This window comes from Electrophorus electricus, chromosome 19, assembly GCF_013358815.1.
Source record: "Electrophorus electricus isolate fEleEle1 chromosome 19, fEleEle1.pri, whole genome shotgun sequence".
In the NCBI taxonomy this organism is placed as follows: Eukaryota; Metazoa; Chordata; class Actinopteri; order Gymnotiformes; family Gymnotidae; genus Electrophorus; species Electrophorus electricus.
This window is the reverse complement of record NC_049553.1, coordinates 12171421-12187404: the sequence shown is the minus strand read 5'-3', so window position 1 is coordinate 12187404 and position 15984 is coordinate 12171421. Positions and strand designations below refer to the sequence as shown.

General features: G+C 43.3%; 2 protein-coding genes across 2 annotated transcripts; one reads left to right on the top strand and one right to left on the bottom strand.

The window, feature by feature from the left end:
* Nucleotides 1-206: 206 nt before the first annotated feature.
* On the bottom strand, nt 207-8952 carry LOC113582980 (alpha-N-acetylgalactosaminide alpha-2,6-sialyltransferase 1-like). Its single transcript, XM_027019045.2, has 10 exons — nt 8918-8952; nt 7077-7189; nt 6469-6665; nt 5455-5617; nt 4978-5140; nt 2999-3137; nt 2728-2831; nt 2289-2369; nt 1900-1999; nt 207-416 (listed from the first exon to the last, which is right to left on the bottom strand). Exons 1-10 carry the CDS (start codon nt 8950-8952, stop codon nt 231-233), a joined length of 1281 nt encoding a protein of 426 aa, XP_026874846.2. The 3' UTR covers nt 207-230.
* Nucleotides 8953-9965: 1013 nt separating this feature from the next.
* On the top strand, nt 9966-15800 carry LOC113582981 (E3 ubiquitin-protein ligase RNF138-like). Its single transcript, XM_027019047.2, has 7 exons — nt 9966-10020; nt 10152-10306; nt 10711-10864; nt 11792-12036; nt 12809-12914; nt 13493-13600; nt 15064-15800. The coding sequence occupies exons 2-7, from the start codon at nt 10197-10199 to the stop codon at nt 15127-15129; spliced, it is 789 nt and encodes a 262-aa protein (XP_026874848.1). The 5' UTR covers nt 9966-10020; nt 10152-10196; the 3' UTR covers nt 15130-15800.
* The last annotated feature ends 184 nt before the right edge of the window (nt 15801-15984 follow it).

Sequence of the window (15984 nt, the reverse complement as noted above, 5' to 3'; positions counted from 1 at the left end):
TTAACATCATACGTAACCCTACATGCTGTAGACATGCGTCCTTTCCTGTCACAAACTGCCTCCACAAGTCAAACCCCGGTCGTGCCCAGTGCCTGGGTCAGTAAATGTGCTGAGAATGTGGAAAACATCTACTTCTTTTACGAACCTGCAGGCTGTTCATCTGTGTATTGAAAATGCAGAAAATGTTTGGCCTGGGTGTCGTAAGACATGTTCTTCCTGAAGGACGAGTGTCATGTCTGTCTTCCATCATGCTGGTATAGACGGATGATTTTGGCATTGTGCAGTTTTTGCCATGTTTTTATTTCTAGGTTGTAGTCATGGTTGATGTAGAAGATAACTTTAGTCTTCTGATTCTTCTCGAAGTAGTAATTTGAGTAATTCCTGTGGTTCTCAGTGATGAAACCATACGCGTCAACCTGAAATAAGAGGATGGATAACACCGGTCTCAGGGTCGCCTGCTACATCGCCACCAGGGTCACAGGCCAAGCGTCTGAGAGAATCACAACCTGCTACATCGCCACCAGGGTCACAGGCCAAGCGTCTGAGAGAATCACAACCTGCTACATCGCCACCAGGGTCACAGGCCAAGCGTCTGAGAGAATCACAACCTGCTTCATCGCCACCAGGGACACAGGCCAAGCGTCTGAGAGAATCACAACCTGCTACATCGCCACCAGGGACACAGGCCAAGCGTCTGAGAGAATCACAACCTGCTACATCGCCACCAGGGTCACAGGCCAAGCGTCTGAGAGAATCACAACCTGCTACATCGCCACCAGGGTCACAGGCCAAGCGTCTGAGAGAATCACAACCTGCTACATCGCCACCAGGGTCACAGGCCAAGCGTCTGAGAGAATCACAACCTGCTACATCGCCACCAGGGTCACAGGCCAAGCGTCTGAGAGAATCACAACCTGCTTCATCGCCACCAGGGTCACAGGCCAAGCGTCTGAGAGAATCACAACCTGCTACATCGCCACCAGGGTCACAGGCCAAGCGTCTGAGAGAATCACAACCTGCTTCATCGCCACCAGGGTCACAGGCCAAGCGTCTGAGAGAATCACAACCTGCTTCATTGCCACTGGGGATCACAGTCGCAGCTTACATGGACGCCTTGTCATACTCTAAACGTTTTTCTCTGATCTAACAGATGCTAAAGGAAAAGAAGCTTCCTAAGAAAGTGGATACATTTCCATTATTTTACAAGCTCAACATAAACCTACTGACATGCATGAATTTGTTTACTTTTATCCAGAGGACATACTTAGATTTTGCTGGTAAACTCATTAACATCCAGACTTTTACTTTTGTAATTTATCAAATCACAGAGCAAACGGGAGGAGAACCAAGGGGTGAGACAAGGCTATGAAACATTTTCTGGACAACTCACACATATCGGCAACATATATCGGCCTTTATTCCCATAATAAAAACACGTGATTTGGTTACAGGACGGCCTTGTGACGCACACCCAGCCCACGTGGTACAGTTGTCGCGGTCTCTGACTTTGCCCCTTTTACGTTCCCCTCATTTGTAGCCACGCCCCCTTCTTAGATCGACACACGTGTCAGCGGTGACTAGTTAGGCACCTTATAAGTGTGATTACACTGCTGTGTGTATGCTGTGTGTGCACTTCTGCCTTCTCCACACTTCCAAATGTCTGGATCACTGCTCACGGCTGCCGTGTACGCACGTCGATTGATGGGTTTCGTTTTATTTACATTTTAAAAAAAGTTTTCAAAAGCGATATTTGTGAAGCGACCTTGAGTTTGAGAAAGGCGCTATATAAATGCAAATAATTTTTAAAAATGAGCTAAAGGCAATCAGATAACAAATAAATATATTTGACTTTCCTTGGAATCTAAAGTGGCCATCAAAATGCACTTTAACAGCACTTACCGTGTCGCAGACATGGAGGGCCAGGAACAGAGTGAAGGCTCCGTTGGTCGGTCGGTACATCGCCCAGTGTTTCCCATCCTGCTGTTTAGAGGTCATAAATCTGTGTAGATAGCTTATTGGTTTGATGCTGAATCGTGTCAGAAAGATTTAAACCAGAAAATGTATACACACGATCATAAAATGTTACGATAATTTTATCATACCATATGTTACACAGGGCTACATTTTTATATCACTACAAAGATAAAATCAAATGTGTATTCAGTTTGAAATGTAGAAAAGCACTACTGGGATTCCACCCCATCCCATGCAATGTGTGTGAGAGACAGGCCATGCACGAATCGCAGGGTTACATCCCATGTTAGCTAACAGCTCTCTGGCAGCGCTACCTGTTGCGAATATATCTCAGAAAGTCCGGGTGGAGGACATAAAAGCGGCTCTCATCAAACCCTTCGTAGTACGTCCATGGCCTCGGGGAAAGAGGGTAAAGGCTGGTTGTGAAAAATCTTCAAATGGTAAAATCTTTTCATAACGTTCACAAAATGACAGAATGTGATAGAGACCTGGTCCCTTCACAGCATTAATCTATCCAATAATAACTGTAATAATAAGTAAATAAATAAAGAAATCCATTTAAATGTTGACTTTAAATAGCGTAATGGTTGCTTAAGGAGTATAATTCAATGAATGTCATACAGTAATTCCAAGCAATTACTTGTGTCTTTTTAATGCTCTACTTAAAAATCATGATTAATACACAATTAATCCAGACACAATAATATCTGTTAATCTTTGTTTTGAGTGAGGCGCTTGTACTCCTGTGCCTACTGCTTTTTCTGGAACTGGCCATTTGTTACTTCCTGTCTGGTGAGAAGTCCTTGCAGCCACAGGAAATCCCTCAGGCCTTCAGGAATCATCACATATTTAATTCCCTGTGCAGGGAGACAGACATGTCTCTCCAGCCCAGGGAACACGGTACACATGCAGGCATGCACAAACAGTCATTTATATGCTTCTGCCTTCTCTCAGGTCCGAGATGTAATTAACCTCCACAGGAAACATGTAATAACACACACACACAGCCAAGAATGATGGATACCTCATCACTGGGAATTTTATTGAAGCCATACTTCTTGAAGACAGTGAGGGAGGTGACGAGTGAGAATGCTGTGTGGACGTAGACAGATGTCCGGTTTCCCACATCTTCCTCATGGCCTTTGATAACTGCCCCGTTCGTTCTGCAACAGAGACACAACAACATTCACCCTGCCACGTCTCGGGATGTCTAGTTCCTCGCTTAAGCCCTTTCACACATTTAAATATGCATTCAGAGAATGTATAGTGAGTCCACATCCACAAGGGGGAGATACTGTGTGGTTGGTTTAGAGGTTTTCTGTTTCATAGGTTTTGATCACATTTTAAACAGAGGCTAGAAGTTACATTTACATTTAAACTTACAGCCTTTAACACACACTCTTATTCAGAGCGATTTACAAAAGTGCTTTGTCATTTACTCATAGAATACATCCTAGCCAGTACAGTAGGTTAGAGTTCAAAATACCATTGAACTAGAATACTGCTGAAAAGCAGGGCTCAATGCCGATGCCTAGAAGTGCAAAACACGTACAAGCAATCTCAGACAAGTACAGTTAGAACTCTGCATATAAAGGCTCTGTATTGTTGCACAGAGGCCGGGAGTGAAGATCACATTGCAATTCTCTGCAATATATAATAATACCACAATACTCTGTATTCAGTGGCTTTGGATATTGGATTATAGGTCACTTTGGATAAAAGTGTCAGCTAAGGTCCATCAATGTTAATGTTAATAACAGAGTGCATGAAACATACTTTACCTTTAAACAGTGTATTTCATTTGTACAGCACTGAAAGTGCAAATAACTTGCATGCGATCTTCTTCCTGAGTCAATACTTGTCAAAAATATCTTCTTTGAAATGTGAGCAAGCCAAAAGGTTTCCAATAGAAGCCAAAAATGATAACAATTGCAGAGCTGTAATGATACAGAATTAACTACTCTCTGCTTCCTCTCGTGTGGTGTTCACACAACCAGATATCTCACTGTTCTGCGTCTATGCCCTGCATTGTCTCCAGACATCAGTGTGGAACACTATGAACAATGGGGTGTGTGACAGGTGTATATGAGACAGGTGGATTATGGTACAGGTGTATGTGAGACAGGTGGATTATGGTACAGGTGTATATGAGACAGGTGGATTATGGTACAGGTGTATGTGAGACAGGTGGATTATGGTACAGGTGTATATGAGACAGGTGGATTATGGTACAGGTGTATGTGAGACAGGTGGATTATGGTACAGGTGTATATGAGACAGGTGGATTATGGTACAGGTGTATATGAGACAGGTGGATTATGGTACAGGTGTATATGAGACAGGTGGATTATGGTACAGGTGTATATGAGACAGGTGGATTATGGTACAGGTGTATGTGAGACAGGTGGATTATGGTACAGGTGTATATGAGACAGGTGGATTATGGTACAGGTGTATATGAGACAGGTGGATTATGGTACAGGTGTATGTGAGACATCTGGTTATGTTATGGGTGTATGGGAGACAGATGGATTATGGTACAGGTGTATAATGAGACAGATTATGTTCCCAATCCATTTTAATCCCATTTTGAAGGGGTTGGACCATTTCAGATTTTCTGCATTCACATATAAAAAAAGGGTTAACAAAATCCAACAATTTAATTAAATTCAAATTCTTGTAAAATTCATACATAATCTCCTCTTTTACACATCCCCATGCACCCACATACCTCAATAAAGTCGTTTAATATTTGGAAAAGAAATTAAAGATTTCTTAAATAAATCGCCTTCAACAATTGAGCCCTTGCAATGAAAAACCATATATTAGCCCTTTCCCCATTTTGAGTTATTTTAGAATTTAAGTTTGTACATCTTTACATTAAAATTACATTCAAATGCTAAATATGCTTTATTTAGACTTACTTCATTCGTGTGGGCATTTAAAAATAAAACTAACAATAATGCTTTGTATTATTGCGTTATGCTTTACATCATCACTCACCGGAACACATAATGATGCGCATCTATCTCCTGGCCCATCTTGGAGCCGTAGAGAATGCCACCGTTGGCCACCACAGCACAGCGGCTGCAGGTGTTGTTCTCAGGGAGTGGCAGTAGCTGGGTGCTCCTGGGCTTGGGAATCAGGTCCACCACCTTCTTTATGTCTTCAGTTACACGAGAACAAATTACATGTTAAACTAAGAGAAGAATTTTTGAATCAGGTGAACATACATAGTAAATGTTGGAAATTGTGTGAATTATTGGGTGGAGTTTCAGCAAAGGATAAGAGGGTCATTGTCATCCTGTCTTGGGTTATGAGGTCTGTTTATTCAAGGCTGCTGAGACTGTAACAGTAAACCTCCACATCTGGCCATCACACCAGTTTTACCACGGTTTCCAAGACAGTTATATGACAGCGGTGATTTCAGGCTTGATGAAATCATATGAGAGTGATGAGTGTCAGCTGTGTGTCACCCACCACTGTAGTTGTACTCCATGAAGCCGAAAGGATTGTTGAAGTGAGCCAGTCGGTTCCATTCGCTCTGGTTAAGAAGGTTCTGGTACAGATACATCTGAATACTAGGCATGAAGGCCTTCTGAATGTCTGGGTCTTTAATTTTGTGCAAAGATTCTGCACAACTCTGTACAAGAAAGCAAGATTATGCAGTGTAATTTAACTAAACACTTGTACCAGATAGTATGAGTATTGCATTAACACCTTCAGACAAAATTCAATGTTACCTCCACCATTAACACCTCAATAATTCTTTATATGAATTAGGTCATGCAAATTATTACAAATTTGCAAAAGTGGATGGGATATACTAGAAATGTGTGGGACACCTCTATGTACTGCACAGGCCTGTGTTTCCCCAGGTTTAACACAAGCAAATTTTATTTGGAGGAAGCACTGCTTGGAGGAAGCACTGCTTGGAGGAAGCACTGCTTGGAGGAAGCACTGCTTGGGGGAAGCACTGCTTGGAGGAAGCACTGCTTGGAGGAAGCACTGCTTGGGGGAAGCACTGCTTGGAGGAAGCACTGCTTGGGGGAAGCACTGCTTGGGGGAAGCACTGCTTGGAGGAAGCACTGCTTGGGGGAAGCACTGCTTGGAGGAAGCACTGCTTGGGGGAAGCACTGCTTGGGGGAAGCACTGCTTGGAGGAAGCACTGCTTGGGGGAAGCACTGCTTGGAGGAAGCACTGCTTGAGGTTCCCCAAAAGGAACTAATAAAACTAATAAAAAATATCATTTTCTGTTGTTTTACATAATTGTTCAAATAATTTATTATTATATATTCTGTGGTTATAAAACCTTTCTTAATTTCAAATTAAATTGCCTAAATATGTACTTCAGATCTGTTGATATGATAGTATGATAGTATGGTTATAGGATTGTATAGCTGTATGGTAATATGGTAGTATGGTAGTATGACGACATGATGGTATGGTAGTATTGGTAATATTATAGTGTCAGACTGAAGATTTCACACGTACTCTCTGAATGGGCTCATTGCTTTGCAGGTATACATCGTTTGTTGTCCAGTTTGGCATCTTTTGGAAATCTTTCTTGTATAGAACCTGTAGAGGGGTCAGCTTGTCTGGAACTGGTAGAGGGGTCAGCTTGTCTGGAGCTCTTGAGCTTGTGCTTTTGGGTATTCCGATGTTCCATAACGTGCTATTGGCTTCAAGAACTGTTTGGTTTAACTTGGATTTATTAAGGGATCCATGTTGTGGATCTGTGTTCTGTTTAGTTTTCATAGGCTTTGTTTCGTTTTTCTCCAGTGAATGTTTTTGAGGTGCTGTTGCCACAGTTGTCGTAGAGTTTTGAAAATATCTGGAGTGATTATAATTTCCTGTGTGTCTGGGTGTCTCCTCTGCTGTTGTCATGAGCCCGTTCTGCGTGAGATCAGAGTGGAACTGCAGAGGGGAGAAGGGAAGTGTTGGTTTGGTGTTTCTGACATTTCTACCAGAAACACCATTCCATTTTTTGAGCTTCTCTGATCATCATTCGCTAAATTAGAATGTTGAATTCTTCATCGGCCCCTCCGTAATGGGAGTTTGGGGACCTTTCTTGGATTTTACCTTATTCCTAGCTAAATTACGTGTTATGTTCGCTGTCATCTGAGAGCCATCTATGTTGTTGTCGACCGTCATTTCCTGTTGCCATTCTAGAGCATCACCACTCATGAAGGAGGATGAACCAGGGAAGCGTGTCCTACACAACAGGTGGCAATGACATGGATGCAAACACGCACACATACAGAGACGCACACAGACACTTTACCTGTTTCTTCTCTTTTAAAGACCATAAGTGCACTCATACTTTGTTGTTTGAATTATATACAGTCCTCTGTATCATGTGCCCCATTCTAACTGCTTTAGAAGCTTAGGAAATGCCACTAGTAGGAGAATGGCATCTCGGAGTGGGCAACTGAGAAGCAACTTAGACAAATCAGACCAAAACGTCATTAGCCCTAAAGACTAAAGAATAAAGCGTAGTATAAAAACCTGAGTATGGAGTGAGAGAGAGTGAATATGGGGGACATGGAACAGCACACAACATGGACTCACTGTCACCATAGGACCTCCTGTTATTAGAAAACACGACTCAAGACGCTTTGTTTAAACACCTTCAAGACAAGTCCAGAAGACAGCAGTTTCCAGAGAATGCACTTTCTTCACTCGGGTGGTATCCAAGCAATGCCTAAGTCATACTTTCTGCAGTGGTAATCTTGTTGTGGTAATATGGAAACATGGCACTAAATTGCACAATATTAAGCTCAAGTGTGCTCATAGTGTATTATAGAGATTAGCTTTAACCTTTGATCAGCCATGTTGTCAGTTTAAAGTGCTAACAACCTCCAATATGCCTTGAAATGCTTGATGAGTTTCTTGACCATTTACTCTAAGTAAGCAGATTCTATATAGATTTTCTCTAAATTAATGAATGTTATGCTTCAGCATTTTAGCACAGTAATTCAACACTGCATTAACTCTCAAAACTGTATTTTTTAGCTCTTTTGTAGTTTGTTGCTTATTTTTCATGTACTTAATTTACCTGATCCTGAAGGATCCTGTGTAAACCAAATATATCCAAACAGTAAAGAGAATGTAGAGTAAAACACCCAGGGCTTGAATCACTAAAGAAAACCGTGCCATCGTCCGTGCCTACTGGCTAGCTGTTGCTCTGTGACATTCATAATGTGGGTCTTATCAGATAAAGAAGAGACCAAGAGAACATTTACATTTACATTTAGCAGATGCTCTTATCCAGAGCGACTTAGAAAAGTGCTTTGTCATTTACTCATAGAATGCATCCTAACCAGTACAGTAGGGTACAGTCCAGTATACCATTAAACTAGAATGCTGTAGAAGAGTGTTCTATCAGGGTGCGACAAAACCAACATACCACCTAGAAAACATGGGTCACACTCAGTAATAAAACCAACATACCACCTAGAAAACATGGGTCACACTCACTAATAAAACCAACACATACACACATACACTGGTTTAAGAAAAATAACAGTACAAACCACATTTATATTTTGGAAGTATTTTGTCTTCATACATTGTATTGAGGATGTCACTGCTTTTTGACTAAGAGCAGGAAACAGTTTCCAAGTGAAGTAAAACTACACTTTTGGCCTCTTTGGACAACTTTGGACTTTGGTTAGCTCAAAAAACAATCAATTTTAACTTAAATGCATTTATACACATACTATACAGTTAAACACATACTAAACACTATATAGTTTAGCTCAGAAACACATGAAAACAAACTTATCAAAATATACTGATGCTAAAAAACTCAAAAACAAAACCAGATTGATCAGTTTTAGACAGTGACTGTGATCTGTGTCACATCACTGTAGCTCTGCAGCCCATATGACCTTATTCACTAAACAACTGTGGCACTCCTGTATGATCTAGGGGTCTGTACCTTGATGTTGGGAGTATGTTGAGGTTCATGTACATTCATACGGCCACTGTTCAGGGACAGGCAGGACCCCGTCGGGTCCTCCGGGGCGCGTGCAAGGTTGCAGCTCCTTCACGTCTCTGCATAAACAGGACAAGCCAGACTGCAGGCAGTCAGATCAGCTTCCTTCTGCTGCAAGTATAAACAGTCAGGTGCTTTCCAGCGCTGCGAAACCAGACACTGAGAGAGAAAGTGAAAGTCAAGCTCAGAGACATACTGGACAGACTGAACAAAAAAAAAAAAACACTTTTAAACAGCTACTGGAAGAGGGCAAGAACAGGTCAACATTCGCAGGAGAGGAGACGCGACACTCTGAGTGAGTTTCACCCATTTATTTAGCACCATGTGTTTTGCTTTCGCTTGTTTAAGACTGTGTGGTGGAGGGGGATTTGCACAGTTGTTCAGAAGTAATAGCCTGTATAGCCTCAGTATTTACAGTGTCTTTATGGAGCTGTAGTGTACATATAAATAACCAAACTAACTGTATAGCATAGGACGGGGTTGACAAGAAGGGTGTCATTTAAATAAAGTTGTGAAAGTGCTTGAGATCACCAGGAAGTAAAGATAGAAGAGTTAGTGTACTCAGGAACGATCGGGCAGTTTGTTCTTTAAATTGTTGTCAAATTGATAGTTGTAGCTATCTTTTTCTTCTTGTTTGTGTGTGTGTGTGTGTGTGTGTGTGTGTGTGAGAGAGAGAGTGGGTGAGTGTTGATGTAAAGATAAGGATCGGTTCTGCATTCTTCCTTACCTTCCTAACAGCACACTTCTTTTGTTGTCTCTGGAAAAGCTTGGTGTTATCTTACAAAGTTCACTTTTTCAAACCCATTACAGTCGTGATCAGCTGCAGTGAATGTGGCCTGTGGCTCGCATTACAACACAGTGATGAGGTTAAACTGGGTGTGACGAAAGCGCTCACAGGTCGCTCAAACAAAAGAGTGCACACCTAAAATCTGATCTTATGTCACATTTGTTCACAGCTAATTTAATGCACAGCTTTGCATCCATCTGTCATTGTCAGAGACACATCAAAAGGAATCCTCAATACTGTCCATGTCCCAGCATCTCTGGTAACCACGCCTCCTGTGACCTCGTTTAACCACGCCTCCTGTGACCTCGGTTAACCAGGCCTCCTGTGACCTTAGTTAACCACGCCTCCTGTGACCTCGGTTAACCACACCTCCTGTGTCCTTTCTGGCAGAAACCTCATCCACGCTTTCCAGGGTACAAGCGAAACGCTTCACAAATGGCCACTCACTCAAGGACACCAGACCCAGAGGTAGAAGAGGACTTCGATTGCCCCGTCTGCCAGGATGTCCTGAGGATGCCTGTCCGCACCAAGAACTGCCAGCACGTGTGAGTCCACGTCTGCTCACAGTCTGACCAGAGCATAGACCAGACACTTGGGCAGAGAAAATGTTTAGACCCTTCACAGTTGCCATTAGAACTGTCTGTATATCCCCCCCCCCCCCCCCCCCCCCCCCCCCATTTTAACATCCCTTTACTTCAGCTTTAATTATTCATTACTGGACTATACTACTACAACTACTAAAATACTACTCTTTTCTTTTTTCTTTTTAAGAAGAAGGTAGAAGTGAGCGCTGGTGCAGCCAGGCACCGTGTTCCGCACTCATTTCTGACTGCAGTCTCTGACAGAGCTGCTTATGCACTATTAAATCTGCGCTCAGACCTGTGAAACCGAGTCCCAGAGTGCCATTCTCCTCCTGTAAGCTTTTCATCCACCTACTCTCCTTCCCCAGCTTCTGCAGGAGCTGTCTGGAGACAGCGGTGAGGACCCGGGGGCCCCGATGCCCTCTGTGCCGGGGCCCCGTGGAAGAGACGTGGCGCAGGGCTGCCGACGTCCAGCAGAGGATGAGGACAAGGAAGGGCACCTGCAGGGCCTGTGGAGCAGAGGTCAGCACCTCACTCTCTCACACAGTGGACTTACACTGGCATCAGCCCTCAGGACAAAACGAGAATTAACCTGCTAAATGAATTAACAGGCCAGAGAACTCTTACTGTAAAATCCCCCTTATCACATACACGCTTCCGACAGGTGCTCTTATCCAGAGCAACTTACAATATCAGTCATGTTGCAGAGGTTGGCGAACGTAGTGTTAGGAGTCTTGCCTTTATATCGGTATAGCATGATGGACTTTGTGGGGTTGAAGCCTGTCCCCCGCAACATTATTACCCAGCACAATACCAACCATCTTTAGGGAGTCACTGTCTCCTTTGGCCCGCTCACTGGGGACTTGGACTCGGACGTCTGTTGTAAGAAGTGCTGCATAAATAAACTTTGACTTTTAGAGAGCACAAACCTTGAGGCTGTGACAGTATAAGTTATTTCGTGTGCTGTTCCGTGTGAACTAAAGCATGTCTCTGCTATGTGGCATGTGTGTGTCCAGCGTCCTCGCTCCACACATGGTGATGCCTCGTTTTTGGCAGTAGAGAGAGCACTTTCCTCAGCCCCAATAAACCGCTGGGCTTCAGTAATCACTACTCCAGGGAAAGTCCCACCAAGTCATGACTCAGAATATTCTGTCAACATATTCACGTGATATCGGTGTGAATGTCTTGTTGCTGATCACATGCCCAAAGCCTTTATGTAAATGAAAAGTTTTATGTGCATGTAAGCTGTTTGTGAATGAACAATTTCGTGCTGTATGGCTCAATCTGTTCATATAGCTGTTTCAGCTCTCTTATCGGAACGAGCATCAGAGCTTCAGCTACTTTTATGTTTCAAAGGACATGTCAAATACTTTTCCAGTTTTTCACTTTTTTCACAAAGATTTTATTTCATTACTTCATTTTTATTTCATTCTCTCTCTACATTCTCAGAAATTTTTCAGCAAAATGCAACTCCACTATAAGACCTGCAGGAAGTACATAGAGGAATATGGTGCTAATGCCACACCACCTACCAACATTCCTGTCCAGACCCCTGTCCAGATCCCTATCCTGAGTCCTGTCCAGACCCCTGTCCAGATCCCTATCCTGAGTCCTGTCCTGCGTCCTGTCTGGACCCCTGTACTTCTGCTCTGCAGTGGATGTCCCTACACCACTGTCCCAGCACCTTCAAACAGGTACGCTTACATCGTTATCCCACTGGGTTTTTTCCATATACCTTCATGTGTGAGCACCATATCAGGACAGACAGAGTAAAAACCAGCAGTGTTTAAAGTGTGACCATCCTCACAAGACACGGCGTGGGGGGAGGAGCCAAGGGCTGTTGAACTGCTCAAGGGTTTCCTGCACCCTCTACGGGGCAGCTGGAGACACTGCAACTGCTCAAACAAAGGCAATAGAGCTCCTGCTTATAGAATCTACTGAACACACATTCTCTCGTTTGAACACACATTCTCTCGTTTGCCACGGGCTCCGTCACTGAGCCACTCCCCCCGAGACCATGTCAATCTCACAAACCTTCCGCTAGTCAGTACATACAAAATTATAAAGATTTACACTAAAAGATTTTTATATCCAAGAATGCAAAACGATTGCTGTCATCAGGGGAAAAAAAGTCAAACGTAGTTGCCATTTTTGTAGCTAAACATGTAAGAGTTTCAGTATCAAAGTGTTGTAATGTATTTAATAATTTACTGAGCTGTTTCTGTTGAGGTTTAGGACAGGAAAAACACAAAATGAACAAAAATAGGTTATATGTGGACTACATGTAGATGTCCACACACAAAGAGTGATTATTCATGTGCAGTGTGTGCATATGAACATCTGACTCTCTCTCTCTGTGCGTGTGCGTGTGCGTGTGTGTGTGCGTGCGTGTGTGCGTGCATGCGTGCGTGTGCGTGTGTGTGTGTGTGTGTGTGTGTGTGTGTGTGTGTGTGTGTGTGTCTTCAGTGGAGGGAGAGCGTACTCGTGCCCATACTGCCCCCTGGTGGGCCTGACAGACATTGCGCTGGTGCAGCACTGCTTGAGGCAGCACTCTGCAGAAGCTGCTCCAACTGTAAGCTCCAACACGTAAACACATTCAAAAGGATCTGACACTCAAGGAGAATAACATCTTAGACAATGTCACGGACAAGAACACACAAATTTAAACATCAAAATCAGTAGCCATTTTCCTCTGTGAACTACAAAAGCAAACCAAATTCTGCTTTCTTTAATCAAATGCTTATTGATCAGAGGCTTATACTTAAATATTAATTTGCATAATACTAAAAGATTAATTCACCTCTGATTTCAACATCCTTGAACGATGGGTGTTTTTTCAATCCTTTTCAAATCCCGATAAATATCTTGGTGACTCGGTATCACCAGCAACATATCTGACCACATCTTCCTTACTGGTTTGTATTTATGTACTTGGAGGAGAACAGAAGAGGCACAGTGGTGACGTTTTGCGATTTGTTTTTGTTTTAAGGCTGGTACTATCAACATCTTCTCCACACCCACGGGAGAAGTCCTACACACTCATTTACTGCAGTGGTAGCCATTTTGACGCAGTCTGATAAGCAAAACCCTGGTTTCCTTGTCTGCTATATGTAGCCATTCTCTAATATATAGAGGCCATTCCCTCTGAAGGTGTGTCCGATCTGCGCACGGATGCCGTGGGGGAACACTGGTTACTATAGCCCTAACCTCATTGGACACATGCTCCGGAGACACTGCTTCAGCTACGCCAGATACATGGTGAGAGGCCGAAGCTCTCCGCACTGACACTGGTTCCATGTCCTTTCACACCTTCCCCATTTCACAGCATCACAGGGAGCCCCTTAGTCTGGAGCCCCTCTGAAAAGGCTGATGTGATGGAGTGAGCTGTTGGTCTTAAAGTGAAGGGGATATCAGTGCACAGGGCTTGAATGTAATCAAGAGCTTGATAGTACAGTAGCGTAGAGTGGAGAGTGAGTACATGAGAGTGGGCATACGAGAGTGGGTATATGAGAGTGGGTACATGAGAGTGGGCATACGAGAGTGGGTATATGAGAGTGGGTATATGAGAGTGGGCACATGAGAGTGGGTACATGAGAGTGGGTATATGAGAGTGGGTACATGAGAGTGGGCACATGAGAGTGGGCACATGAGAGTGGGTATATGAGAGTGGGTACATGAGAGTGGGTACATGAGAGTGGGCACATGAGAGTGGGTACATGAGAGTGGGTACAGTGGAGAGTGGGCATACGAGAGTAGGTATATGAGAGTAGGTATGTGAGAGTGGGCACATGAGAGTGGGTACATGAGAGTGGGTATATGAGAGTGGGTACATGAGAGTGGGTACATGAGAGTGGGCACATGAGAGTGGGTACATGAGAGTGGGCACATGAGAGTGGGTACATGAGAGTGGGCACATGAGAGTGGGTACATGAGAGTGGGTACATGAGAGTGGGCATACGAGAGTAGGTATATGAGAGTAGGTATGTGAGAGTGGGCACATGAGAGTGGGTACATGAGAGTGGGTATATGAGAGTGGGTACATGAGAGTGGGCACATGAGAGTGGGTACATGAGAGTGGGCACATGAGAGTGGGCACATGAGAGTGGGTACATGAGAGTGGGTACATGAGAGTGGGCACATGAGAGTGGGTATATGAGAGTGGGTACATGAGAGTGGGCACATGAGAGTGGGTACATGAGAGTGGGCACATGAGAGTGGGTACATGAGAGTGGGTACATGAGAGTGGGCACATGAGAGTGGGTATATGAGAGTGGGTACATGAGAGTGGGTACATGAGAGTGGGCACATGAGAGTGGGTACATGAGAGTGGGCACATGAGAGTGGGTACATGAGAGTGGGCACATGAGAGTGGGTACATGAGAGTGGGTACATGAGAGTGGGCACATGAGAGTGGGTATATGAGAGTGGGCACATGAGAGTGGGTATATGAGAGTGGGTACATGAGAGTGGGTACAGTGGAGAGTGGGCACATGAGAGTGGGTACATGAGAGTGGGTACATGAGAGTGGGTACAGTGGAGAGTGGGCATACGAGAGTAGGTATATGAGAGTAGGTATGTGAGAGTGGCAACACCACACAGTTTAGTGTTGTCCTTTAAGCTTAACCTGAATTCAGCCTGAATTAACCAATGAGTTATTTTCAATGTGTTGTACCACTGACCCAGTCTTTTTCTCACACATACTTTCACTGTCATTTTTGCAGGATGAAGAGGAGGATGAAGACTTGCAGCTTTGCCGGGCTTTGCAGATGTCCATCCACGAATTTTGAGAAGATAAATAGATAAATGTTGATTGGCCTCTCCTGCGCTCTGTAGCTGACATCTGTTCTTTAAGCCGTTCTTGTTCTGTCCTTCAGTGGTTAACAGATGATGCCAATATCGCTAATAACTATCAAAAAAAAAAAAAAAAAGACTTTGTCTTTGTTTTCTCAGTGTAATTTTTTACACTATGAATCAAATGTTGATATCTAAAGCTTCTCAAAGCCTCAGGCAGGAATCACAGAACCCTGAAGGTCAGTCTTTAGTATTTCAGAGGTCAAAGCTCAACTGAGGTCAGAGCTCAAGGTCAGAGCTCAACTGAGGTCAGAGCTCAAGGTCAGCGCTGTACTGTTGTCTCATGCGGATTTTAAGGGGAAATGATGTATGTAGCAACAGTGCAATGAAAGTACTATAGAAAGGCAATTTTTTTTTTTTGTAATTCAATCTGAAATCTGTAACTGTGTTTGAAGTGTTTTTGTATACTGGATATTACACCAAAGTCTAATGTGAGAGGTATATGTTTCAAATAAATAAATGGTTAGTGAAACATCCTGAAAGATGTAATACATGAATACAAGCAGGACAGAATTGGTTACATATTTTACAAATGCAGATATCCACAAAACAACCTGTAAAATTTGTATCTTGTAGTCAACAAAAATAAATCTGTGAGTCTTCCTTATCTGTATGTGGATTTTATGGAGAGTGAACAGTATTTGTTGGACTAATCAGACGTTTGTCAATCATTGATCTGTTCTTATGCTATCAGCCCCATCTTGCCAGCTCTGCAGATCTCATCTTTAACTTCCCTTTTTACAAGGCAAACTAAGCACACCAACTTTGGACAGACCAAAGCGGCTTTAGTA